The 25,165-nt window shown below is 46.0% G+C and overlaps 2 protein-coding genes across 2 annotated transcripts in view; one reads left to right on the plus strand and one right to left on the minus strand.

The window, feature by feature from the left end:
- The window catches only part of RALGAPA1 (Ral GTPase activating protein catalytic subunit alpha 1), a 130,942-nt gene extending 120,130 nt beyond the window's left edge, over nucleotides 1-10,812 (plus strand). Inside the window, 1 exon segment of the mRNA XM_032112672.1 lies at nucleotides 9,453-10,812. Coding sequence (XP_031968563.1) covers nucleotides 9,453-9,607 — 155 coding nt within the window. The 3' untranslated portion in view covers nucleotides 9,608-10,812.
- INSM2 (INSM transcriptional repressor 2) lies at nucleotides 9,816-14,374 on the minus strand. Its single transcript, XM_032112674.1, has one exon. The coding sequence runs from the start codon at nucleotides 14,289-14,291 to the stop codon at nucleotides 12,918-12,920; it is 1,374 nt and encodes a 457-aa protein (XP_031968565.1). The 5' UTR covers nucleotides 14,292-14,374; the 3' UTR covers nucleotides 9,816-12,917.
- Nucleotides 14,375-25,165: the final 10,791 nt, after the last annotated feature.

Consider the following 25,165-nt stretch of genomic DNA (forward strand, 5'->3'; position numbering starts at 1 on the left):
CAGACAGAGTGCCTGGAGTAGCACGGAGCCATCTGCCTCCAAGCTGATTCTAGAGGGCACAAATTCTAAAGCCTGAGGCAGGTATAAAATAACACTGCAGTCACCTGCCAGAAAGGTTACCCCAGGGCTTGGGGTTAGCCTGGAAACCACTGGTTTCCAGTTCTAGCAGAGGCAGATCTGTGAGCTACGTTGCTGCAGATGACCCACATTTCTGATGGACCAATGATCACAAGAAGAGTCCACCAGCAGTGCTGTTAAAAAATAGATACCCCTAAATTTCCAGGGCCCCTGCAACAGGTGAATTTCTTGAAGGAGGTACAGAGCACTGAACCATGCCAGGATTACACATAGGAGTGGTCCTGTAGTCCTGCCTGGGAACCCACATGCATTCATCACCCTCAAGATGACTCAGACAAAACTGTGCAAGCTTCCTACCAGATGTGTCCATGTCATCTGAAAATTTCTAACCAACTTCTAAGAATACTTTACATTTTTTTTAAATACAAAATATTTCATTTATTTATGGGGCTTCTTTTAATAAAAAATAATTGACCAGAAGAGACTAAGAAAAAAAAAAATCTACATTTTAGATATTACAGACTTAATTCTTTTATTGGATCATGATCTCCAAGATTACAACTGCTGAATATGTTTAATTTTATAAAATATTCTATACCTTTTTTCATCTGAGGTAGGTCTTAGAAACTATGAGGCTGCTACAGCCCATCACCAGGTGTTATCATTTTGTTGTTGTTGTTGTGACCCATTGGCCTTTTTTTTTCATTTGAGCTATGAGAATTAGAGCAAATAGAGAACATGCCATTCAGTAACAAACTGTATTTTCTCAGATGGACTTATTTTATCAAAGGCTCAGACATCAGCAAAGGCTGTTCCTTTTTTCTGTGACTACCGTTCAGTACAATGTGATTGTGGCAGCTGCTGTTTTATCTAGAAGCTTAGTTTGCTTCTGACAAATCTACCTTCCCATGTTTGGGAACCTGACCAATGTAGTGAATGTGTACATTTAAAGAAATTGAGATTTACCTGTACTTAATGACAGAATGCAATTCAGTTGCCTCTGTGTTTTTTACCTTGTGCTGTTCCTGTTAAATTGAGTAACTGCAAATACTCTGCTAAATAGAGTAACTCGTCCTATGCAGATATTGAGTGAACCAGATCTCTGTGACACCAGAATAGGTTGAGGGAACTGTCAATGATAAGCTCAATTATATTGAAGAACATATTGACCTCATGATGCTAAGATTCTGATCTTTAAAATGTCTTGGGTTTGTTTTTTCTGTCTTCTTTTGTTCCCTTTCTTCCTACTAAGACTAGTACCTTTTTACAGTAAATTTTCTAAAGAAGAGGCCCTTCTACATTAATCATAGTATTTTCCTTGTGACAAAAGCATCAGGCTTTTTGGCCCCAACAATCATCCCTGTATTTTCAAGCCTGCATTCAGAACAGTTCTGCTGCCCCACTCCCAAAGTAAGTGGGGTTGCCACCATACAGGCAGGGAAGCAGGAGAATGTAGAGGTAATGATGCTTTAGCATTGCACAATTAAAGATCAAGTTCAACAGCTTGCATTTTCTTCCGCTGCTTCCTTGGTGCAAAATGGTGAAACTAATAATCCTTTTGTCCCTGTACTACACCTTCGTAGATGAGAATGATGGTGCTTTTGTCACTGTAGAAGGATCTGAGTAACACTTGGTGGTGGTGGTTTGTGATTGGAAGTGGAGCTGAAATACAGAAGTGAGGGTTCTGTGCCTGGCAGGGTTGGAAGAATTTCTCATTATCTCTTCTCCAGTCCAAACTTAAGAAGGCCTTTTTTTTATTCCAAATCAGAGCAAAAGCTCAAAACTTACTGACATTTTCCACAGAATTCGTATTGGAACAGCTGAAGCATTTCTGAACTATTGTCCTAAAGTCAACTACTTGGGTGAAGGTCCACTCAGCATTTTGAGACAGTAAATTCGGTGTGGACTGCTAGAAACCCAAACAGATCAACTTCCTACGTTTAATGAAATGGATCTACTGAAAAAAAAAAGAGTAGGATTGTTCAGTTAAAGAGCATCCCATGCATACACACAAGGGGACAAAACTAAATTTTAATCCTGACTTTTCCTAGTTTCTGAATTTTTGACTTTATTTTCTTGTGACATTTGCCTTGTGTAATTACTTCAATTTTTGTTATAAAGTATAGGGCAAAATAAATTCTGTAACACTGATTAACAGGATACATAAGCAAACTGCAACCTCTAGCACCACCACCTCCTGCAGACTGAGGTAGGACAGTAGTTGGTAGGAATGGTAAGCTCTCTTAGCTCTGCCTGAATTTCTGTAGTGGAAAGACTGGGAATTTTGCCAGTGGGTTTCACTGTAGGCTGACAGAGGGCAATAGGCTTACCTAACACACATGGTTCAGTCTAGGTTCTGAAGAGTATTATTCACTGGCCTTGGACTTGGCTGCTGTTTTGCCATAAACTTAATCTTTTTTGCTGTGTTCTTTCTCATGCCTCTTAGTTCTTTCTCTTCTACCCAGTTCTGGTCTCTCAGGCCTTTAGACCATCTCTTCCTCACCTTTTTGCCTTGCTTTGCAGCTGCTTTTGCAGTCTTTCTAAATCTGCTCTCACTTCCTTTCCTCATTTCACAAAATTAGTGAGAGACTTGATTGACTTGACTCTAGCAAAGCTGCTGAGCATGACAGACAACCTGGCCAGATTTGGACTGAAATTTGTAAGAGTGGTGAAGGGCATAAGCTGTACAAAAATAATTGCCCTCTTCCTGAAGGTCAGATGGGACGTGGTGAAGTATCTTAGAAGACCATCAAAATTTACCAACATGCACAAATTGTATTTTACTCTGTGGTCATTTTCAGAGACAGCACTCAGGACTGCATTGATCGAGACAACAATGTGTGATAAAGCTGGAAGTGCTTAGAGTAGTTTTACCATGCAGCAACCTGTCAGGCTTCTCCTTGGTGAATTTTTCACCTTGGAAAGTCAGCACTGATGAGCGAGATTAGTCATGGCAGTGCATATGTTATGATACCTCCAGATTCCTCCATCTCACCTCACTTCTAATTTAATCTTTGTATAGTTAGGATTCCATTTTAAATAGTTAATTTCTGAGTCAAATAACCGACATACTATCATTAAAAGATTCTAAAATTTTTCAAATGGAGTGTGAAAAATGTCGCATTTCAACTTTGTTGACCCACCTCCTAGTTTAGAAGCAATTGAAGTAGCTTTGCATTATGGCCCCAAAATATCATAGCTCATCAGACTATGGTATTTGTCACTTGTCAAACCTAAGAGGAGAAAAATACGGATCACTTCCTAATGTTTTTCAGCCTCTTAAGAATCCACAGATATCTATTTTATTTTTTTAATAGAACTTTCTGGCTTCACATCATTTGTCCATAAAGCCTTCATATATAACCCTATGTTTATATTTTAGATAACTAAGTATTTTGTTGTTGTGGTTTAAGAATGGTATTTTCCAATTCAGTGTTCCCACTGAAACCACTCCAAACCATGTGCCACTTGATCACTCCCCCTCTCCCTCTCCTCGATGGGCTGGAGAGGAGAACTGGAGTCATAAAAGGCATGGGATGAGATAACAACAATTTACTGGAAACAGCAATGAGATAAGAAAATGAACAGCAGCAGAAGGTACAAGAAAGAGGCAAACAATTCACATGGGGCACAGACATACCCCATCTCTAACAATACCCGACTGTTCCCTCTGCCATGCTACACTGATCTGGAAGCGAGCCCTTCCCCCATACCTGGAAAAAGTCATCTAGAATAACCTATGTGTCCTGGCTATGCCCCCTTCTGGCTACTGCAAAAATCAACCCTGTCCTGGCCAGAACCAGGACATTTTTCACCCCTTACTCTATACCATCTCCATCATCCTTTGCTGATACACAGATCCTACACCTTCCAGCTATATGCGTAAGCATGAGTATCATTTCCATAGTCAATGACCATCCCTCCAAGGTGTCTGTTGGCTTCCATTAGTCAATGACTGTGGGTTCAATCTGTCCTAGATATCTTCCAGGGCAGGAGGGCTGGTGTGCTGTCAGGTGTTATTTGTCACTTGTCAAATAAGCAAGCTGCACCAGGAGCTACAATTGGTGCAGTTCATACTCATTGTCCATGGTAGTTCTGGCATACGGTGGCAGTGTCATTCAGCAACCACTTTTGTACAATTCAATATTACAGACTGTTCTAACCCAAAAATCAAACTCCCTGGAGGTACACACTGTGTTTCCCTGTTCCACTGCATCACCCATCAAGTGCACCCAGGTCCTTGAGCAAAAACAATCCCATGGATGGGTTTGCCTTTGCTTGAGGCAGGACTAATCCAAACTGTCTTCCCTAACACATTTCTCATGTGCTCCACAGGGAGGTACAGGGAGGTTTTGATTGGGCAGGGCCAGCAAGGTAGATCCTCTAGTGTTAACTAACCAGGGGGCCTGTGCTGAAGGCAGATCCCAGTGTTTGAAGGTCACACCACCCATTGCTTTCAATGTGGTTTTTAATAGTCCATTGTACTGTTTCATTTTCCCAGAGACTGGCGCAGGATACAGAATGTGATGTACCCATTCAATATCATGCTGGCCCAGGTGTCGATGAGGATATTTTTGAAATGAGTCCCATTGTCGAACTCAATTCTTTTGGGGGTGCTATGTCACCACATTAGCTGTTCTTCAAGGATGGTGTTCTGGCCAGTGATATGAGGCACAGGGTGCGTCTCCAGCCATCCAGTGGTTGCCTCCACCATTGTCAGCACATGGCGCTTGCCTAGGCAGATTTGTGGGAGTACGATGTAATCAATCTGCCAGGCCTCATCACATTTATATTTCAACCATCGTCCCCCACACCACCATTTAGCCTGGCTGATTGCAGTGCATGTTTCACAGTTACGGATAACCTAGGATATAGTGTCCACCACTCAATCACAAGCCCATGACCTGAGGTGTTATGGGCCCACCAAGTCAGAAATAATTCACCCTTATGTTGCCAGTCCAGATCCACCTGAGACACTTTAATCTTGGCAACCTGATCCACCTGTCCATTGTTGCAGTGTTCTTCAGTAGCCCAACTCCAACCCCCCCATATTATCAGCTACCAGAAAATGAAAAAGGATACACTCTCTTCATTGATGGTTCCTAGCATTTTGTAGGGATACATCGAAAATGGAAGGGTGATGTATGGAGTCCTACATGGCGAGTCACAGAAGATATTGAGGGACAAGGTGGATCAAGTCAGGGTGCAGAGCTGAAAACCATCCAGCTGGCTTCACATGTCACTGAACAAGAGGAATGGCCAGCATTCTGCCTCTACACTGACTCATGGATGGTGGCAAATGCTCTGTGGGGTGGCTAGAACGATGGAAAAAGAGCGATTGGCAGGGCAAAAGGAAACCATCTGAGCGACTGAACTATGGCAAGACATCACTGCCCGCGTAGAGAAGTTGGCTGTAAAAGTACATCATGTAGATGCACACACTTCTTCTGTATTGCTCCTCTTTGGAGCTGCCACAGCATTCTCCTTGCAAATATTCTGTCACTTTATCAGGGTCATGCAGGTGAACTGCCAAACCATTGGAGCAAAGAATTTTCCCCAAAACTGGGGACATTTTCTCCAAGTTCCATCCACTCATGACTATCCACCCTCAGGGCAGATCTCTGAATGACCTCCCTAGAAATCTCTGACTCCTGACCTACTCTAAACACGGTGTAGACTGCACTGAGGAGATATGGCAGACTTAGCAACCAGAACATGCTTTCCTTAACATCCAGCAGGAATTCTAAATTCTCAAAAGCTGTTTTAACAGGTCTGAAGGAGAAAAAGGAGGTGAAAAGCTGGGGAAAGTCATCCCCCCTGTTCTTCCCACAGACTGGGTTTGATTGTTAATGGACTCCCAGAGCTAGTGCCTGAGTAAGGATAGGAGAGCAATGCTGAATACACATCCCAAATTACCCTCATTGCCCTTTATCTTACCATGTCATGAACTGATACCCCATAGCACAGCAACAAAGCAATCCTGATTCCTCTCCCTGCTCTATGAGCACATAGTGCATATACAGAAACATGCACAGGGTTAGGTACCGCACCCGCATGAGCAGACCAAGCAACACTGTGACCAGTAGATCTAGATCTAATACAACAAATCAAATAAGATTAGATAAAATTTGTTTTCAACTCACTGTGGGCAGATCTGTTGTTATCTCAACCCTTTGTGCCTCACACTGGGCACCAAAGAAGGCTGTTGTGTTTTAGGAATGGTATTCTCCGATTCAGTGTTCCCACTGAAACGACTCCAAACCATGTGCTGCTCCATCACTCCCACTCCCCTTCCCCTCAGCAGGCTGGAGAGGAGAATTGGAGGCATAAAAGGTAAAGCTCGAGAGATAAGAACTATCTTTACTGGAAACAGCAATGAGATGAGAAAACATACAGTAACAACAACAGTGCTAATGACAGAGGGTACAAGAAAGAAGTGAACAATTTGATGTAGGAAGCAAACACCCCTCCCAGTAATACCCAACCACTTCCTGCACCACACTGCACTGACCCAGAAGTGAGCCCTTCCCCAGAAAATGACACAAGGTGGTACAGAATAACCTCCAGGTCCCAGCCATACCTCCTCCTGGCTACTGCAAAAATTAACCCTGTCCTGACCAGAACCAGGACAATTGTGGAGAGAGATAAAGATAATAGCATTTTAGAGTGAAAATTTTAAAACTCTGAAGGGGAAGCAAAACCTGCAAAATTTTTATATACCATGTTTAATATCCACATGTGTGTATGAGCGTATGTATGTATATATATGCTTATCTAAAATCCAAAGAAATTTAGTTACTAATTAATCTGTTAATTTCTGTCAGACTTTAAATATATTTTAAGTACTGTTATTCTTCACTCTTCTGGTGTGGTATGTTCAGATGTGAAAATCACTTTACATGACTTCTGTTCTTCAATGGCTCTAAGTTTCTTTAAAAAAATGTGGTTAAATGTGAATTTGTGCTTTTGTCTGCAGGAATCAGAAACAAAATTTTAAGGTACGACTGGAATAATACTTTAATTGAAATAATAGGGCAGACTGAGGTTTTCTTTATCCAACAACACATGATAAAATTTCACACTAGGGTTTAACCCTTCAATGCAGACTAACTAGCTTAAAACTAGCTGCTTTTTCTTCTTTACATGATTTCAGGAGTCTCATGTTAAGACTGGCTATAATTTTAAAATATTTGGTGAAACAGCTGGGGAGCAGAAGCCATATATCAAGTTGCCATTTGTTTTTCCTTCTCAACTGTGTGTATGTGTGTGAGTATTTAGCTGTTTTCACAGATGTTAAGCAAGCATTTCAGACAGTGTTTAGGATGTATCTCAGTTGCTATTAATAAGGTTGCTGGATCTGGATAATGTTATAGAATTCTTTTCTTTCTCTCTCCCTTCCTTTTTTTTCTTGTAATGCTTAGTTGGTAAGTATGATGCTGGATTTCAGAGCTGTTGCTTCATTGCACATAACTAACTCATCACTCTCTTTAACCTGTAGCATGAGCAGCAATTGCATAATGAAATTCGAAATTCCGTTTTCTGTGCTCATCTGTTAATACCCTTCAATCTCTGCGGTTCGTGTCTCATGTCTCACACCTGTTATCTTTTATCTTTTCTCCTCCCCCTTCCTCACTTCTTTCCACTCCTCCTTCCTCATCACTTCTTCATTCTCAACAAAGAAAGAAATGCTGTGATATTTCTTCTCCTTCCAAAACCTCCACTAGAAAGCATTGGCCACATCAAGGTAAAGGGCAAAGGCTTGAAACGGAAGGTCTTTCACGCTAGCTGTGAATGGTATGCTGTGCAAAACAACAACGGTTATTTTCTATTCTCTAATTTCCACCATTTGAAATGCTTTAATTTCTTGTAAAATCAGAACAAGATAGAATTTCAGAAAATGCAAATGCATGTTTCCCTGCTTGCCTTTTTCTATAAGGCGCAGTGAGTCAGGCATTATCATGCTTTTCCAGATTGTTTGGCAGTGAAGTACCTAGTTCATGAACAAAATTACTGTCACCAGCTGGGGAACAAATAACAGCCCTTTCTCTCCCCTGTCACTCTGATGGGTCGTGTCAGTTTGAAGATAGAAAGTACCATGCTGTTGCTCTGGAGCAGGCAGGTGAGGGACCAGGTGAGGAAAACAGCCAGGTTGCTAAATACCACAGGTTTATAACAATCTTTTAAATGTGCTCCTAGACTTCTTACCTTATGACCTCATTCGATTTTAGAGGACTTTTTCAAAATAAATCATGACCAGGTTTGAATGACTTTTGCACCCTTTGTATGTGAAACGTATACTGAGGCAGAGAGACCTTCAGTTCTGATTATTGCATTATTATTTTAAAAAAATTGCCAGTTAATAGCATGATGTGGAAGAAATAGCAAGTGATTTCTGGCTTACTTCAGTCCACAGGGGTTTCCCCATTGACACCTGCAGGACTAGGCTTCTGTCTCTAATTTATATGGGTCAGAAGCCTTCAGAGTCAACTGAGGTAGTTGAGTTCAATCACACTGTCAGTTTCTGTAAATGGCTAATGAAAATGCAGTTTAGTTTTATGGATGGGAATTCATAGTATTAATTTTCTGTGTTATGGGAAGGAGAATGTAATTTTGATTTCATATTTTCTCCTTTTCCTTTTGTACTTCTGTGGAAGAAGATTTGGAGACAGGCTGTTTGTAGGAAAGAGCCTTGTCCCCTTGCAATGAGGACTCTGGGGCCACTGGAGTGTAGCTCACTGGGCTAATGAATTACACATCATTGTCTCAAATTCATCTTGTTCCTTTTACAAAGAAACGTTAACGTATAGTGCATCCACTTAGTACAATCTGTTCAAGCTTCTGCCTTGTGGGCCCTGTAGAAATTTGTCTTTTGAAGCACCAACTAAAGTTGGGATGGGAGAAGATGTTTTGCTCTCTCAGTTGGCCCCCAATTCACTCCACCTCTTCAGCAGCATTCCTAGAGCTCCCTTCATGTGCAATGAGCTGTTAACCTTCGTGTTCTCATTAAAGACTGGATTCTTCTGGGTTGTGGTTTGACTAATGATTCCCCATCCCTGCAAGGGAACTGGAGCTGTTTGTTTTCCTGGTTAGCGGGAGAACGTTTCCCACTTCAGTGCTGCCTCAGTTGCTCAGAGCCGAGGGGGTTCTGCAGTCCCATAGCTCAGTGGTTTCTGGAGTCATCTTTTCTCTAGAGGTAGATTTGTAGCATTTGCTAATTCCATGAGCAATATCATCAACCACAGCTGGTAAAGGGCTAGGAGATGCTGTGGCAGTGACAGCAGCACTGAAATTCCTCTCTGCTCCTTGCTAAGAGATCCTGTGCTGCAAATGCAGAAGGCAGCACTGACCCGTCTGGTTCTTGCTGTCCTCTGCAGGCTTCTGCCCAGAGACTCAGCTGGGAGAAACTCCAGCAGCAGCAACAGCACAGGTGGATGGAACAGACTTAGCCTCTCCAATGTCTCCTCGGACTAGCAAGAGCCGCATGTCCATGAAACTGCGCCGCTCCTCTGGCTCAGCCAACAAGTCCTAAGTGGCAAGATGCCTGCAGCTTTCTAGTGAACAGCAACTGGCCACCCTCCTCGCAGTGACTCACCGCCTTTCGGGTTTTTTTACTGCTCACACCTTTCATGCAAGGATAATGTGTCTCATGTGTGTGCGCCCATGCCCTGCATACTCCTTTTCTGTATGTTTATTTTAAACAGTGACACTGGAATTTTACTTTAATATCTTAGCTTTGGTTTTTTTATCAAACTCCAGTTTGCCTTTTTTTTCTCTGCAGTGCAGTTTGTATCCTGCACCTTTTACTTTCTTGGATGATCATGGATGATTAACTTTGGGTTTTAACTCTGGTTGATCTTGAGTCAGTATGGAATTGGAGACTGCAGTTGGATTACAGTATATTTATTGTGCCCCATTGCAATTTTCTGTGTAAGAAAGAAAGAAATATGTACAATTTGAAAATGAATGTACAATTTTAAATTGAAGTTGCATTTGTAAAGTCTTTGTCAGATGTCACAATGTTAATGTCACAAGATGTGTACAGATTATTTATGTTGAGAATAAAATAGTTCCATGGCCTTTCAAGCATTACAGAATCCAAATGAAATAATTCGCTCATAGCACCAACTCTTTCATCATAAAGCGATCTTATCATTTCATAACTCTGCAGATAATCTATGCCAGAAAAAAAAATCACTGTGCTGAAATCCTACTTATGCTTGGCTTCCAAATATTTTTATAATGTTTGCTTTTCCAAGTGGTATCGACAGTAAATGCCATTGAGTTTCATGAGTTTTAGCCGTTATCATTAGGCTGCTCCATCTAGATGTATATTCTTTTTTCTTACATTAAAAAAAAATTTAAAACAAACACTTTCCTGATAGAAATTCATTGCTGTGATGATGGGTACTAAGGAAGAAAAGGGAACATGCTCCGGGAGCCTGGCCTGAAATGTTAATAATTTCAACCTTCTGAGCGCAGATTAGTACACGAGTTCCACCCACCTCGAGGTATTTTCCTACAGAAAATGAAATGCTCACATTTTGAATCTAGTAAACAACAAAATGCTGTTAACAAAATGTAGCATGGCATCGGTACTAACTGCATGTGTAAATATATCATACGGGCAACAATTAAAAAAGAAATTATGTATTGTCATTCATGTAGTATCTACAAATTTGTAATGGTTGAAGAGAAGACATGCTATTTAATAATCCAATAAAATTATTCTTACCACCTTTTGTATATTAGTCATTCACCTCACTGATTAGATTCTTAGTCCAGTTTATAGAAGAATTGTGTATTACATGCACATGGACCAGTTAAATGCAATACACAGTTTTCATTTGTATTAAAAAGTACACACAATTTTGCAAGAATGCACAACTGAAAGCTTTCCCCCAGATCTAGCAGATACATTGCACGTAGCTCTGCAGGTAATACAAAGCACAGGCCGTTCCCTCCTGCAGGCTGGTTGTTCAAGTGCTAATTGTTGGAGCAGTTAATAATCACCACGTTTGTGTGGTCTGGAGCCCTTCATCTTGGACTACACAAGGGGAGAAAGAGGAACCATGATTTAAAAAAAAAAACATAGTGACTTTCTCCAGGGGCAAACTCATTTAATTGTATAAACAGGCATTTTTACCTAAGTCTCTTTTGCCAACAAACGATGGAAAAATGCACAGCTTAAAATAACATGCTTTATTTTTGGCATATTAGTGAGTTGCAAGTTTAGCCTCCTTTGTCAGAAACCAAATCTTGGCTGCATTAGGTTATATTGTATTCACTCATTTGTCCAGGTTCTGGAACTAAAATGACAAAGTCCGTGAAGCACATTTAACATAAATCACTTACCGCTTGCTTGCAGCCTTTGGGCATGATACATCTTTTGTTGTGTGTAGCAAAATATGAAACTACAGAAATAATTGCTTTAGATGATGCTAATCAAGAGGTTGAAATATTTTGTGTGCTCATTTGAGAGAGTGTTAGAACAAAGACTACGACTGGGATCAATTTGGTTCTTCAGAAATCACCAGCTGACCCACTTTGCCCTGCTGAATTCAAGAAAGGTATGAGCTTTGTTTTAAATCTTTTATTGAATTTTCTTGCCCTTATTTTTAGCCTCATCTGCAATCACATTTAGAAACAAGCACTCATGGAGAAATTAAATAAGTAAATAAATAAACAAACAAATACTGGCTGAGGTGTCAGTAGCTGGTAAATTCAAAGCATTTCAAAGCATTTGGCCAGAGCACTGTCAAAGCCAGGAGAATACACACCGCGGGTCGCTTTGCTAAAAGTAGGTGTCATTAGGGAGAAGGAAGGTAGCCTGTCACCTGCGCTTTAGGAACATGTCTAAAGACTGCTTCATGTCCTAATTTGAGCTGTTCACAAGACTCGGAGGAGCTCACATCGAAAGCGCAGCTCACAGGCGAGGGGTTGGAGGTCGGCTGAAAAGGCGAGCCGCACACAGGGTCCTTTTCGCCTGCCTGCGATGCAGGGGCTGGCAGAGCCACACGCTGCCCAGCCTGGTGAGACTGAACTGCCCTTCTGGCTACTGTCGGTGCCGCACTAACAAGCCACTAACAGAGCGGAGCAGCTTTTGGAACGGCCAGCTGCCAGAGATGTGTGTTTTGCCTACCTCACGGTTGCTAGAGTACAGAGACACAGAGTAAGCAGGAGAAGCCATAGAAGATTAACACCTCGTATTTCAATTAAGCAGACAGCACGATTAATTTCCCATACGTTTTGCTAGCTATTATATGACTTGACACTGACAGTATGAACATTTACCTTCTCGGCTATCTTAGTACAGAGTACAGCAAACAAAACACCTCACGAATGTTGAAGCTCGGGGGCTAAGGCTATTAAAACAAGGTCACTAGATCAGGCTCCTTTTCTCACGAAAAATAATTCCTCTCTTTAGATACCCTATATACAGCTGAACTTCTACCCGTCGCTACGGAAGATGTACTGGCGGTGGACCGCCACCCGACGCCTCGGCATTGCTCGCCTCCCGGCAGACGCTGGCGGGGCTCCTCGCCTGCTGCCGCCAGCCCGGGGCCGTGCCGGCGGCCGCCCCGGTGTCAGGGGGGCTGCGCGGCGCTCCCTCCATCGCGGGGCTCGGCGAGAGCGCTGCCGGCAGTGCCGCCCGTGGGCTGAACACGCCGCCGTGCCCGCGTCGCTACCCACCGGCCGGGGAAGGCGGGCGGGAGTCACCGGGCGGCTCCTCCGACGTCGTAGCCGTGAGAGCCGCGACTTTCCATACGAATTACAGCGTGGCCAGGGCTCGCTCGGCTAGCCCGGGCTCTCGGAGCAGTCCCACCGGGGCGGCCGCGGGCCTAGCAGCCCGGCCGGACGGGCACCTGGAGCAGCAGGACCTGCCTGCTCTCCGGCGGGTGGCACTTGCTGGCGTGCCGCGCCAGCCCGGGCGCGCTGAAGAAGGTGGCGGGGCAGTGCTTGCAAGGGAAGCCCTGCCGCTCGCCGCCCGCCGCGCCGCTCTCGGGCACCCCGGCGGGCGGCGGCGGCAGCAGCAGCTCCTCCCGCACGGCGTGCCACAGCCGGTGCTTGTCCCTGATGTCCGCCGAGGGAAAGCGGGCGCCGCAGAGGTGGCAGGCGAAGGTGAGGGGCCCGCGCTCCGGCGGGCCGAAGGCGGCAGGCCGCGCTGCCCCGTGGGTGCCCAGGTGCTTGCGGAGGTAAGCCTGCCGCCGGAACCGCTTTTGGCAGCAGGGGCAGGCGAACGCCTCCCCGCCGGGGCCGCCACCCGGACCGGGAGCACCGCGGTGAGCTAGGCCGGGGCCGGAGCCGGGGGCGGCCGGAGCGCCGCCGGCGCTGTCCGCGCCGCCGCGGTGCTGACGAGTCGGCGGCGGTGGCTGGGGTGCGGCGGGGCCGCGGGGCCGCCGCTCGGGGCTGTTCTCCTTGCCCGGCGGGGCGGAGGCGGCGCCTTCGGTGCTGGGGCCGGGACGTGGCTTGTGCCAGCGGCGGTGCGAGGCCAGGTTGGCGGGACAACTGAAGATCTTGTGGCACTCGGGACAGCGGTACTCGACGCGCACGATGCGGGAGCAGCGGTGCTGGGCCAGCGCCAGCGGGTCCGCGTACTGCTCCTTGCACAGCTGGCAGATGAACTCGCCCAGCGGCGTGCGCCCCGGCGGCGGCCCCGGCCGGCCCTCGGGCCCCTCCTCTTTGATGCGCAGCCCCAGCACAGGCGAGGTGGTCACCTCGTCGGCGAAGCTCAGCTTCCGCGTGGCCTTGCCCTTCTTGGCCGGCGCCTTGGCCCGAGACGGCCGCTTCAGCGCGGGCACCGACGGCAGAAGCGGGGCGGGCAGCGGCGTCCGCGGCTGCAGCAGCAGCTTCTCGGCGGGCGGGAAGGACGCGGCCAGGGGGAAGGACTCGGCGGAGGCGGGGGAGCTGAGACACCGCTCGAAGAGAGCCGCCCGCGGCCCCGCCGCGCTGCACGGCCCCGTCGCCCCCCAGGCGGCCGGACCCTCCGGCGGGGTAAGCCCGGAGCTGCCACAGCCGCCGCCGGGGGGCCACGTCGCGGGGCAAGCGGCGACGGCTCCCTTCTCCTCCTCTACCTGTCTAGCGGCGGGGCTGTCCCCGCCAGCGGGCGGCGGGGGCGGCGGGGCGGGCGGAGGGTCCCGGTCCCGCTCCCTCGGGCGCGCCCGGTAGGAGCCGCCGGGGCGCCGGCTGCGCTTGACGAGGAAGCCGCGCGGCATCGCGGGGCAGCGGGAGCACGGCACCGCCAGCCCGCCCGGCCTTTATACCCCCGGCACCCGCTCCCGCCCGGGCGTCATCCGCCCTCCGGCGGCCGCGGCCAATGAGGAGTTGGGGCCGGCGCTGGCGGCGGGGGGCGGTGGCCGGAGCGGGCCGGGGTTCCGCCGCCGGGGCGGCCGCGCTCGGGCTGCGGGGACGGGCGGGGTGTCTCGGAGAGTGCACACCGCGACGCCCTGCGGGACTGGGTGAGATGTGGGGCCGGGAATGGCTCCGAGATGGGGGAGACCCCGAGCTGGGTCACGGGCTCTGCCCGTCGGCCGAGGCGCCGGACGGGGCTCGGGCAGGAGCGTCTGTCGTGGGTGTTCGTGCCGGTGCCTTCATCCGCCGCCGGAGCCGCACGGACCGCCCCGCACGCCCTTCTGCTGAAGGGAGCCAGAGCTGGGAACTGGCCCCGTCCTTCTGCACAGCCACATCAGGAGTTTTCCCAGAAGTAGCCAGAAAACTCCGATATTGCGGCGCGCTCCCAATGCAAGATCAGGGCTGCCACCGCCGCATAAAATGCTAAATCACGGCTCTGCGTAGTGGCCATGACTGGTTCCTCGGCAGCCTCACCCGCGGGCAGCCTCCCGAGCCCGGGGGAGGCAAGACTGAGGTGTGGTACAGCAAACTGCAAAAGCGCCCGAGCCTCCCCTCACCCCGCCCCGATGCACCTCCCGGCCCGTTCAAGGGTGCCATGAGCCTGGTGGCAGCTGGTGCGCCCCTGGAGCACGGCAGCAGTCGTGTTTGCTAAAGCACTGATCGCCTTTTTAGGAGAATGAAGCGCGCTAGCAGCGGGGTCTCAACAGCCCCTCCGGCCCCACGGCGCGGTACCAGCATCTCCTGTTGGACCGCCCATGAGCCCGAGCCTGGGTTTGGGGGCAGGACGGTGCTGTCCCGCCCGCAGACCTGCTGCCCGCGGTGCACACGGGATGGCGTGCCATTGGAAATGACCGCGCTAAAGGCTCGCTCCATTCCTGCCCAGGGACAGACAGCCCTTGCCACAGTGGGACGGTCGGACTCACCCTGCTGGAAACATCGCCTGGCCGGAGGAAGTAGACAGCACCAGGAGAAAGGGAGAAACAGCACCTCTGGTTCGAGGGGCTTTCCAGAAGTGGAAGAAAGGTATGAAGCCCTCATGCAAGACCAGAACTCGCCCCACCTGCTCAAAACACTCAACCACTTCTCTGTGTAAGTGCTCTGATTATATTTGCTTAGCAAAGTCTTAATCATGTTTTACATTACTCTCCCATTTTCCTCCATTTTCATGGTTGCACTGAATCTCAGATTAGATTATAGACTCTGCAGGCTAGAGATCACCTTTTGTTAGTACAAACCACTGTAATTGGGACCAATGAGCCATGCTTTCATGCAGTTAGGTCACTCCACTGGCTGCTTGATTTTTGCCCAACATTTTTTACCTTTGTAGCTGGACTTCCCAGCTACATTTCTCACTGAATAACTGGATCTCTCGTTACAGATCAACTGTTCCTCAAAGCAATATGGAAATAGTTCTTTCAGTTTCCCCTTGTAATGTTCCCATTAACCTTTCATTTGCTTTTGCCACATTGCAAAAAGAGTTTGTAGTAGGAATGTCCGGTTCTGGAATGTCCAGTTCAGTTCCTAGTCCTAGGAGGTGAGGAATCCAACAATGCCTTTTCCTACACAGGAGTAGTGGGAGGTAGAGTGCCAGTTGGAAAGCAGGTGTACTGAGTGCTGAAACTCCAAACATTTTTCCAGTAAAAGCCGTAGGCTGGAGTTGCATCAGGGAGTTTCTCCAGGCCCCCAGTGTCATCATCTGACGTGGCCCAGACATCATGGGAAGGCTTGGGGAGTAGCCTACAGTCACAGACATGGAATTGCTGCTCCATCTCCTCAGCTGCTGTCCCTCCTGCTGTCCCTTCTTGGCTCTTCCCTGTGATTTGGGGCCCGTCTGTGCCTCCCCTTTGCTCACAGTGCCCTCCAGCACAGCCCTCTTGTAGCTTTCTAAACTTGCCTCTAGTTTATGATCGGTTTCTAAGGTGGGACCTAGCTGTAGAACCCATCATTCCATGCTTGGTCTTGCTGCAGCATGTGCCAGTGCCCACAGATGTCAGACAAAAAACCCCAGCAAAATTGGTGGATTCAAGTCAGTTCAGCCACCTTGTGACTCATTTCTCTCAATAAACATACTGGTTCTCCCAGGCTGTCTCTGTGCCAGTGCTGACTCCCAGTGCCCTGGCTCCCACTCGGAAGGGTCATTATTCTGTGATTACGGATTATTTCCCCTCCATCCCACATTTACAAGAGAATGTAACCGTAGTGACTGGCATTACACCTGACTCTCACAGCTTCTAAGCTTTCCAAACTGTTACATGGGTTTATCTTCTTGCCATCATTCTTTACTCCTACCAGAAATTTTACAATTAGAAAATTCAGATAATTTATAAGAATAGCTAACAGTTTTGTGGACACACCCCCAAATCCTCTGTAAATTTGCTGGATTTTTTTTTTACTCTCTCTTATTACATTCCATTAGTCCCATCACATAGCTGAGAGTACAGCACCTCACCCTCCTGGACATGATACTACAGGGGAACTTTATTTAAGGTCAAAGCTTTTCTAAGCAAGGAGCTGAACGATGTTGTTGCTTCTGTCCTTACGCTGTGTTCTCCACAGTCTGCTAAAATCAGGTTGGCCTTGATTCAGCGTTGGCTGCTTACATGAGAGTCATCCTTGTATGACCTGAGATTAACCAAAGGGTTAATCCCACAGTAAATAGGAAATCAAACTTCTAGTGGAAAAATGCAGTAGCTGGTGGGGAACTGGCAGGGTGAAAACGAAAGGAGCCAGTTCCTCCTCTGACATCTTTTGCTTCCTCAGTCCATTCCCTCCTCTCTGGATGAGGCTGAATGTTGGTGTGCTAGGGAATGGAAGCAAGAGTAGTACAGCACCACTGCTCTGCCCCACTTTCTGCCAAAGTTTCTCATTTTGTGTGAAGGGACTTGCACCTTATTCATAACTTTGCTGCTGAAATAAGCCTGAGGGCCCCATTCAACCTTGTCAAGATTCAGCAATCAGAATCAGTGATGGCTGGGCCAACCTCTTGGGGACCTTCCAAAGTGAGGACAATCTTCAGATTCCTCTAGATACCTTTCCCTGTTGGTGCCTTCTTTTAGGGACATGGTTTAGTGGTGGGCTTGTCAGTGCTGGGTTAATGGTTGAACTCTTAAAGGTCTTTTTCAACATAATCAATTCCATGATTGTGTGACTCTGGAGGATGCTCCATCTGATTGCCCAGGATGCTCCAGAGTTTGGCACTAGAAGCTCATCGCCCAGGTCCTTGTACATCCCAGCTGTCCAGGGACTGACATTTCTACCTGTGAGGCAGGGATCCCATTGCTTTCAGCCCCAGCCATGTCTCCAGCAGCTCCTGGACACCTGGAGTGCAGACACTGAAGAGGAGGTCTGCACCTCAATGGTCCACGAATGACACATTGTCAAGCAAGTGGGCAGCTGCATTTATGTTTCTGAACAGTCTTGGGGCATAAACAGCAAGAGGAATGTATGACAGAAATGCCAGCTGGCAGAGAGAAGGTCTTGGGTGAGGTCTGGTTCTCAGAGAAAACCCTAAAAACTCTTCTGGGGGCTGAGCTGACAGAAAGAAAAAGAGAAATCCCTTTTGCCACTTAGTAAAAGAAAAAAATAACCACAACTTAAATAAGAGTTAAAAATAAAATAGAAAAGAACTATAAGCAAAGGATTAAAGAGCATTTCTCTCCTTCATGTTTCCTCTCCCCACCACAAAAAGAAATGGTTGTGGTTGAGTTTTTATATTGCAGGATTTCAAATAAAGTTGACTTTTAAATCTTGCCCTGACATCTGGTTTGTAATTAATGGAGCAGTAAATAGGAGAGAGACAGAAGCTGCCTCAGAAGCCTGTCCTTGATACATGACTCTCCAGCAATACAGCTAGATGAGCGATACCACCCCCAGGCTCCAGCACTTAAACAAAATCCAGGCTGGTTTTGGTGGCAACACAAGTCATTTCATCTTCCCCCTAGAACAAGGCTGCCAATTATCTTGCTGTGGTTGGAGATTTGATGCTGGTGACAGACGTTGAAGGAAATACCTGCATTATGAGGATATGGATTGTCTAATATAACTGACCTTGCTAGTATCTTAATTGTGTTTTGTTTTACCTAAGGACAATCTGCTTCAAGAGGAAAATGATGCTAACAGCTGCTATGTTTTCTTCATTGCTCAAATATTAACAAAAACCTTTCTGTAAGGGAAAGTAGAAAACACTGTTCTGTGAAGGTACTTGGGTTAGAGGGATTTGAAGGGTTTTGAAGACACTATGAAAACATTTAACCTTCCTCTTTTTCCACAAATGAAGTGCTGCTGTGAACTGGTCACATCACATCACCCATCACTACGGTGATACTGGGAGGACAGTGGTGCCACAGCTCCTGTCCCTACTCCGTAAGTGAGCAGCTGCGTAAGGGCCAAAGGAACAATCTCATGGTTTGGTTCTTCCCCACCTCCACCTGCATTAGCCCATTGCAGGGAAACCAGGTCCTCTCCAGGGAGCAGATTGACAGTCCCAAACCTATAAAAGTTACAGGAGACTCGATGGGACCATTATGACTTCTGTTACTTCATTACAGATTTCAGCTCATTTCAGCTCATACCCCACAGGCTGAAGCCATTCGCCATTTGCCAAATTTGCCTGCAATGGAGTTACGTATTGATCTGACCATGTCATAAATAGGAAGATTTGGCTTCTTTTGGCATGAGATGCTCAGCAGTCTGTTCCCTACAAGCATCATTATATGTTGCAACTCATTGAAAAAAAGATCTCCTCGTCCAGAAAGCAGTGGTTATTAATTACGTGGATATCAGTAGTGGCTTTCAGGGAGGCCGAGTCCCAGCTGCGCTCGGTGCAGGTGTGTGTGCTGACAGGTGGATGGTTCTGTAGGCAAAGAGAGCAACAACTGAAGAGACCAGAAGACAAGACAGCAGGAGGGTGGGAGAAATGAAGTTTCTGAGGGATGCCTCTGCTGCATGCTGGGCTGGGAAACTCCATGCCTGCCTCCAGTAAAGTTTAGGCAGGACAGAGAAACATGCTGGTTGCCTAATTTCCCAAAAGGGCTCAATCTAGGAAGCTTTCAGAGAGCAGAGATCAGCACCAGATGAATCACAGCCACAAATACTTAATTTTGTTACGGTCACACTTCATCCTGCTCTTGTTCTAGCACTGGAGCATATTTAGTTCTGCAGGGATGTGGTGCAGGGAGCTGAGCCCTCAGGAAAATATTTACCTTTTTTTCTTTCCCCCCCAACCCCAATAATTCTTTCATGCCCCTGCTCTAAGGCCCCCTTATTCAATAAAGTTCCTCTGACTCAGAGGTGCAACAGGCAATTCCCCAGAGTTTTCTGCCATCCCTACTCCATGATACCCTATTTCTCCCTCCATTTTCTTCAGTCACACCAAATTCCCAGGTCCTTTTCCTGCCAGAAGTGGAGGCACTTCCTGACAGAAGTATGCTACTGCGTCTTTGCTTGCCTATGCAAAGGAATGGCAGGATTTGTTGTGGAATACGATGCAGGTATGGCCTGGCCACTGCAAAGCAGATAGATGGCAGTGCAGGAGCCACCACTGCCAGCAACAGTTGCCAAGGGGCAGATGGAGCATGGGAGATGCTGATAGAGAAAACCAGTGGCGGGGGTGGGAGAAGACAAGCAAACCAACAAAGAAAGCTGCCTAGAAACAGCTGGGCAGAGCAGCACCCAGAAGAAGCAAGCTGGAAAATTGCATTACAGGGAAATAAACCACATCTGAGCTGGGTGCCTGCATCTCAGAAAAGCAACAAGGAGGATGATAGCTCCCAAAAGGAAATAGCAATCCATCTCTTTGCAGGGATTGTGACAGAGAAGGGCAAAGGAAAGGCAGCACTGAGCCAGAGACCTGCTGCCCTTTCCTGACAGGGCACCTCCAGCTTGTGAGCCCAGCCACCTTGTTCATCCACAAATGAGACCTGGCAAATGCCCACTGTGCACGAAGGTTCAGAGAGGCAAGGTTGCAGCGCTGGCTCTTGGCAGGTGTGTCAGGATGGAGACTCTCCCCTTTTGTTTTTTGTGGGTGAACACCCATGGGCAACCCTGCAGGGCAATGACAAAATGCTCTGCTGGCTGATGAGGTAGGAAAAGGGAAAATGCATCACTGCTTCAGGATGATCCACAGCCAAAGCTCCTCTTCAGCTTCCCTCCCCTCTCTGGGTGCCAGTGCCTGCATAGAAGGCAAGGGCAGTGGTGACTGGAGGATGTCTCCAGCAGAACCCAGGGGAAAAGCAGCACCAAGCCAAAATCATCGAGCATGTATCTCATTGTTTTGAAAATATTTTTTCCATTTAGGACTTAGCCCTCTTTACTCCAAAGCCAGGAGAGGGGACTTAAAACCAGCATCAGGCTCCAAGTACCGCTAACATAATGATCCCTAGCAGCTGCCATGCAGGATTCTCCACTTACATTTGTTGTGCTTCTTTTGTGACATTTGATTAAAGTCTTTCTATCCTAAATATTAATTAAAGTGCTTGGAGGCAAGGCCTAAATTTCACTTTGCCTCCCAAGTTCACCAGCTCTATTCTCCTCCTCCTCCTCCAAATATGTTTTGCTATAAATTACTGGCACTGTTTCTGTTGATAGTCAACATAATCAAACATTTGTAAGCATGCTGTCTCTTCAATCTGTTTAGTTGATGCACTTTACCTGATCTTTCATTAAAGTAATCAAAACACTTGCTGTGCCACGTCCAATGAATGTTGCATGTATGATTAAGTACTTTCATTCATATTGCAAGTTTGATTTAATGTAATCTGCCTTTCAGACAGCCATTAGCCTAGCTCCTGCGTGAATTCGATTAATTGGCTGAATTCTTCCAGATGTCCTTTAAGTATTACAGGAATTTCTATGTAAAAACAGCAGGGACCATCTAGCAGAGAAGCAAACAATGATACGTTATATTGCTGCCATGACTTACAAAAAGCTGGATTCATTTTCATTAATAAAACATCTGTACTGCTGCACAGCTATGCATCAAGATGCATTTATTTTATGTTTATTCCTCTTACGACTATAAATAGACAGTTAAACAGAAGCATGATATGTTCAGTTGAAAGAGACAAACAGAACTGTATCAGAAATGAAAATCTAAACAAAGAATGTCAGAGTTAGGACTTATAAAATAAGTATTGTGTGTTGTAACAAACATGGCAGCGACTCCCATGGCTAGGTGGTATTTCTTAGGATAAAGGCATTTTTCTTAGAGCATGATGAATCTGAAAACAGTTGGTTCCTGGGTTGAAATGTCCTATGTCCGGTTTATGCTTATATGGCCTATTGTACCTTTAAGTGGGAGGAAAAATGTAGTTTGGCATTTTTAAGTGGTATGCAGTAAAGAGAAAAAGTGTCATTAAAATAAACAGTTTTTCTTAATTCTCAAAATGAGAATTATTTTCTTTTTTTTCCCCATGAAGTTACACATCAGAAAGGGATCACCCTTTCCTAAAAAGCAAAGTCCCCAGAAGCCAGTTGGTGTTTTAGTGCCTACTGTACCCAGCCCATGCAGGACATGGTGCTGTTTCACGGCATGGGGAGGATGCTTCCACAACCCGAAGTAGCTCCCTTCACTTTCTGCTGACCTTGCTAGATCCAAGAGCATCTTTCAAAGAAGGATGTGAGATCTCAGAACCTTCTTGCCCCTTTTGTCCTCTCTCCCCCTGCCTACCCTTCTCATCCTCAGGAATGAGCCCATTGGGCAGACTGGAGAAGTCTGGCAGGAGTTTGACACTGACCCTGCGGCCCTGAGCTCAGCACAGCTTAATTTTCCTGGATGTGTGGCACTGCTCCTCCAAGTCCGAGAGCTGCAGGGCTCTGCCCATTGCTGCTCAGTTTCACCAGGCTCTGCCAAGTCAGGAACTGAGGAAGGGAGAGGAGCTGCAGCACTGCAGCAGTGTTGCCACTCTCCCCAGCAGTGCTCGGTCAAGTGGCTCCGTCTCACCTGGGGAGCAGCCAGGTCACACTCTTCCTTCTCCTCCCTGGCTCCCTCTTTCTCAACTGCTGCACAGCCTTACAAGTGTGTTTGGTCCTTGAGGTACCTCTCCCGTGCTAGGCAAATTATTGCCACTTTGCACCACGTCAGGACTTTACTGACTGCCCTGTCAAAATAGCAGGAGCTCGTACTAGCCAGTTCCTTCTCAAGGGCTGTTGTAATAGATGATGGATTTGCCGGAGACATCTGAAATAATATTGTTTAGCAGAACTTAAGTTGTACAATGAAAGGGATTGAGACCTGCTGAACTGTAACTCCTTTTTTTCCCAACATAGTCACTGCACTGGCCAACAGCTTGCTTCTTTAGGTACACATTCTCCTATGCTTTCACTTCTTTCACTCTTTCTTGCTTTTGTTCCTGTGTTGTCTATTATCCTCCTATAGCAAAGGTACCCATAAAAATTCTGTAATTATATTATATTATATTATATTATATTATATTATATTATCAATATTATCTGTATCTTGCTATGAAAAACACTTTAAGACCGATTTTGTACCACAGCTGTGCTGTGAGACTTTGCTCCAGTACCCACATAATCTTATAAAAGCCTGGCCCTGTTGTATTGTGCCTAAATCGTTACACTACCCCATTGCAAGGATCTCCTGCCCACGACAGGGAAAGCAAAACACAGAGAGCTGATTGACTTCCTAGATGCCTGTTCCAGCTGGATTTTCTTAGCAGGGAGAGCACTGGGTTGTCTGGAGAAGTGGAGCGTCCGTGGGAGCGAGTGGTGAGCAGGAGGTGAGGCGGGCTTTCCTCGGCAAGCTGCAGGAGCCTCGGCACAGCTGCAGGAGAAGCACTTTCCCCTTTGAGACATATCAGAAACCTCACTCTCAAAGCAACAAAAACAGTTTCTAGATTTTTGCAGAGAAAAAAATTGTGTAAATATCACCTATAGGTGACCAGTCTAAAAATGAAATGTAGCAGAGTAAAGCAAGCCTTTTCTAGTTTCCAGTGCTGTGTGTTTTTCAAGGCAAATGTGGAAAAGTCACATCTTCTTTTGAAGCCCGTGAGACTGAAAAATTAAATTGGGGGCTTTGTTATGGATGTTTTTCTAATACAAATGTTTTGAAATCCCTGCCTTTCATGTGTCTCTTACAAATAAGCAGAAATGTGTGATGAGTCATCTTTACTTTTAATTCCTTTAATAGATTCTTACCTCACCCACTAACGTCTAAACAATTCTCGTTTCTGTAACAATCCCTTCGTCAGTGGTAAATATTGCTCTCAGACAACATCTTTTTTGGAGGTTCATTATATTCATTCTGTGGCTGAGACTCATTATACTCAGTTATTTATTTAAAAGAACAAAATGACAGCAAATGCCTGCATGTATCATGTCTCCCCTTACACATATATTACATATATTTCAGCAACAAGGCCCAGCACTCTTACAGTTTTGAAAAAAACAGATGGCCTTCCTTCCTTGCCATCACTCCTCGAGAAAGGAATACTGAGAGGCGATGGTAGAGTCTAACCTTGCCTGCTTAATGAGATTCCACTGACGCTAATGGGAGATTTGGCAAAGACAGGAAAATAATTTATGAACTATTTGAATATTTCCAATTATAAAATAAAAAAAAAAAAAACAAACCTTGGAGAATGATTAAGAAGGAGGAAGCAAATGAAAATGCCACTATAAGGCATGGTGAAATGGTATATGTGGAACCAGTCCAAGAAATAATTTTGATACCTAACGACAGGTTTGAGTCTTCCTGAAGTACCAAAGTATCACCCATCTCACTGAAGAGCTTGCAAAAAAAAAAGGGTTCACAACCTTTACAGAGGAGGAAGTCCTCAGCCATTTAAACTAACATTTCACTAATCCAACATTCATGGCTTCTGTTCGTGTTCTTCTAAACCAAACCCCAAGTCTAAAAGCAGCACCCCCTTCTGTTCACATCTAACTACATCTGCCCCTCAAAAGAGAGGTTCTAACTGGCGCACAGTCATAGCAAAAGGGTTTTGAGATTATAATCAGCATAATTCTAAAAATGGAGTGAAGTTTGGCCTCAGTGAGCTGTAAAATACATTTTTAACTAGGCCATTGATAGAGTAGAGACAAGATGAAAAACAAGAGAGGAGGGCAAAGGTTCGGCTATGTGGCCATTCTGGGAAATGACTGAAAAACAAGAACAAAGCTATTCAGAGCAGGTTGTTAAAGAAAAAAAAAAAATGTCTTAAACAAGCCTAAAAGATAGGAAATAGAAATATGACATGGCCACTTACAAAGCAGAGGTCAAAAAGACATCAGTAATTAATGATGAAAAGATAAAGCACCAAGCACTTAATTTCAAAGAAATAGTCAGGAAAGGCATAATGGCACCGCGAACAGGAAAAAAGACTTTGCAGAAGTAAATGGAAATGAATAAGATCTCAATAGGGGGAAAATGGATAATTGAAAAAGTAGAACTGCAAATTGCTGCAGAAATTCACCTGGAACATAAACCAGTTATTTAGGACTAAGGGTGAAATATAGTTTTGAATGGATCCATTTTTTTCAAAGGGACCTCCAGGCACACACTGCTAATTTTGCTCTGATATTTTTCCACTGCAGTTTTTGTGCATGGAAAATACAGGTGAAAATGTCTACCATGCTTGAAAGTTTAAAGACTACTTTCTGAAATACAGACCAGTGGATTTTACTTCTGTTTTGTCAAGAGATTCTGGAATGAAAGGGGTGGGAAGCAGAAGCCAAGAAAAATGGAGAACAGCAGATGTTTTGAAACAGCAGTTTCAACACT

The sequence above is a fragment of the Corvus moneduloides genome, chromosome 6 (assembly GCF_009650955.1).
Source record: "Corvus moneduloides isolate bCorMon1 chromosome 6, bCorMon1.pri, whole genome shotgun sequence".
In the NCBI taxonomy this organism is placed as follows: Eukaryota; Metazoa; Chordata; class Aves; order Passeriformes; family Corvidae; genus Corvus; species Corvus moneduloides.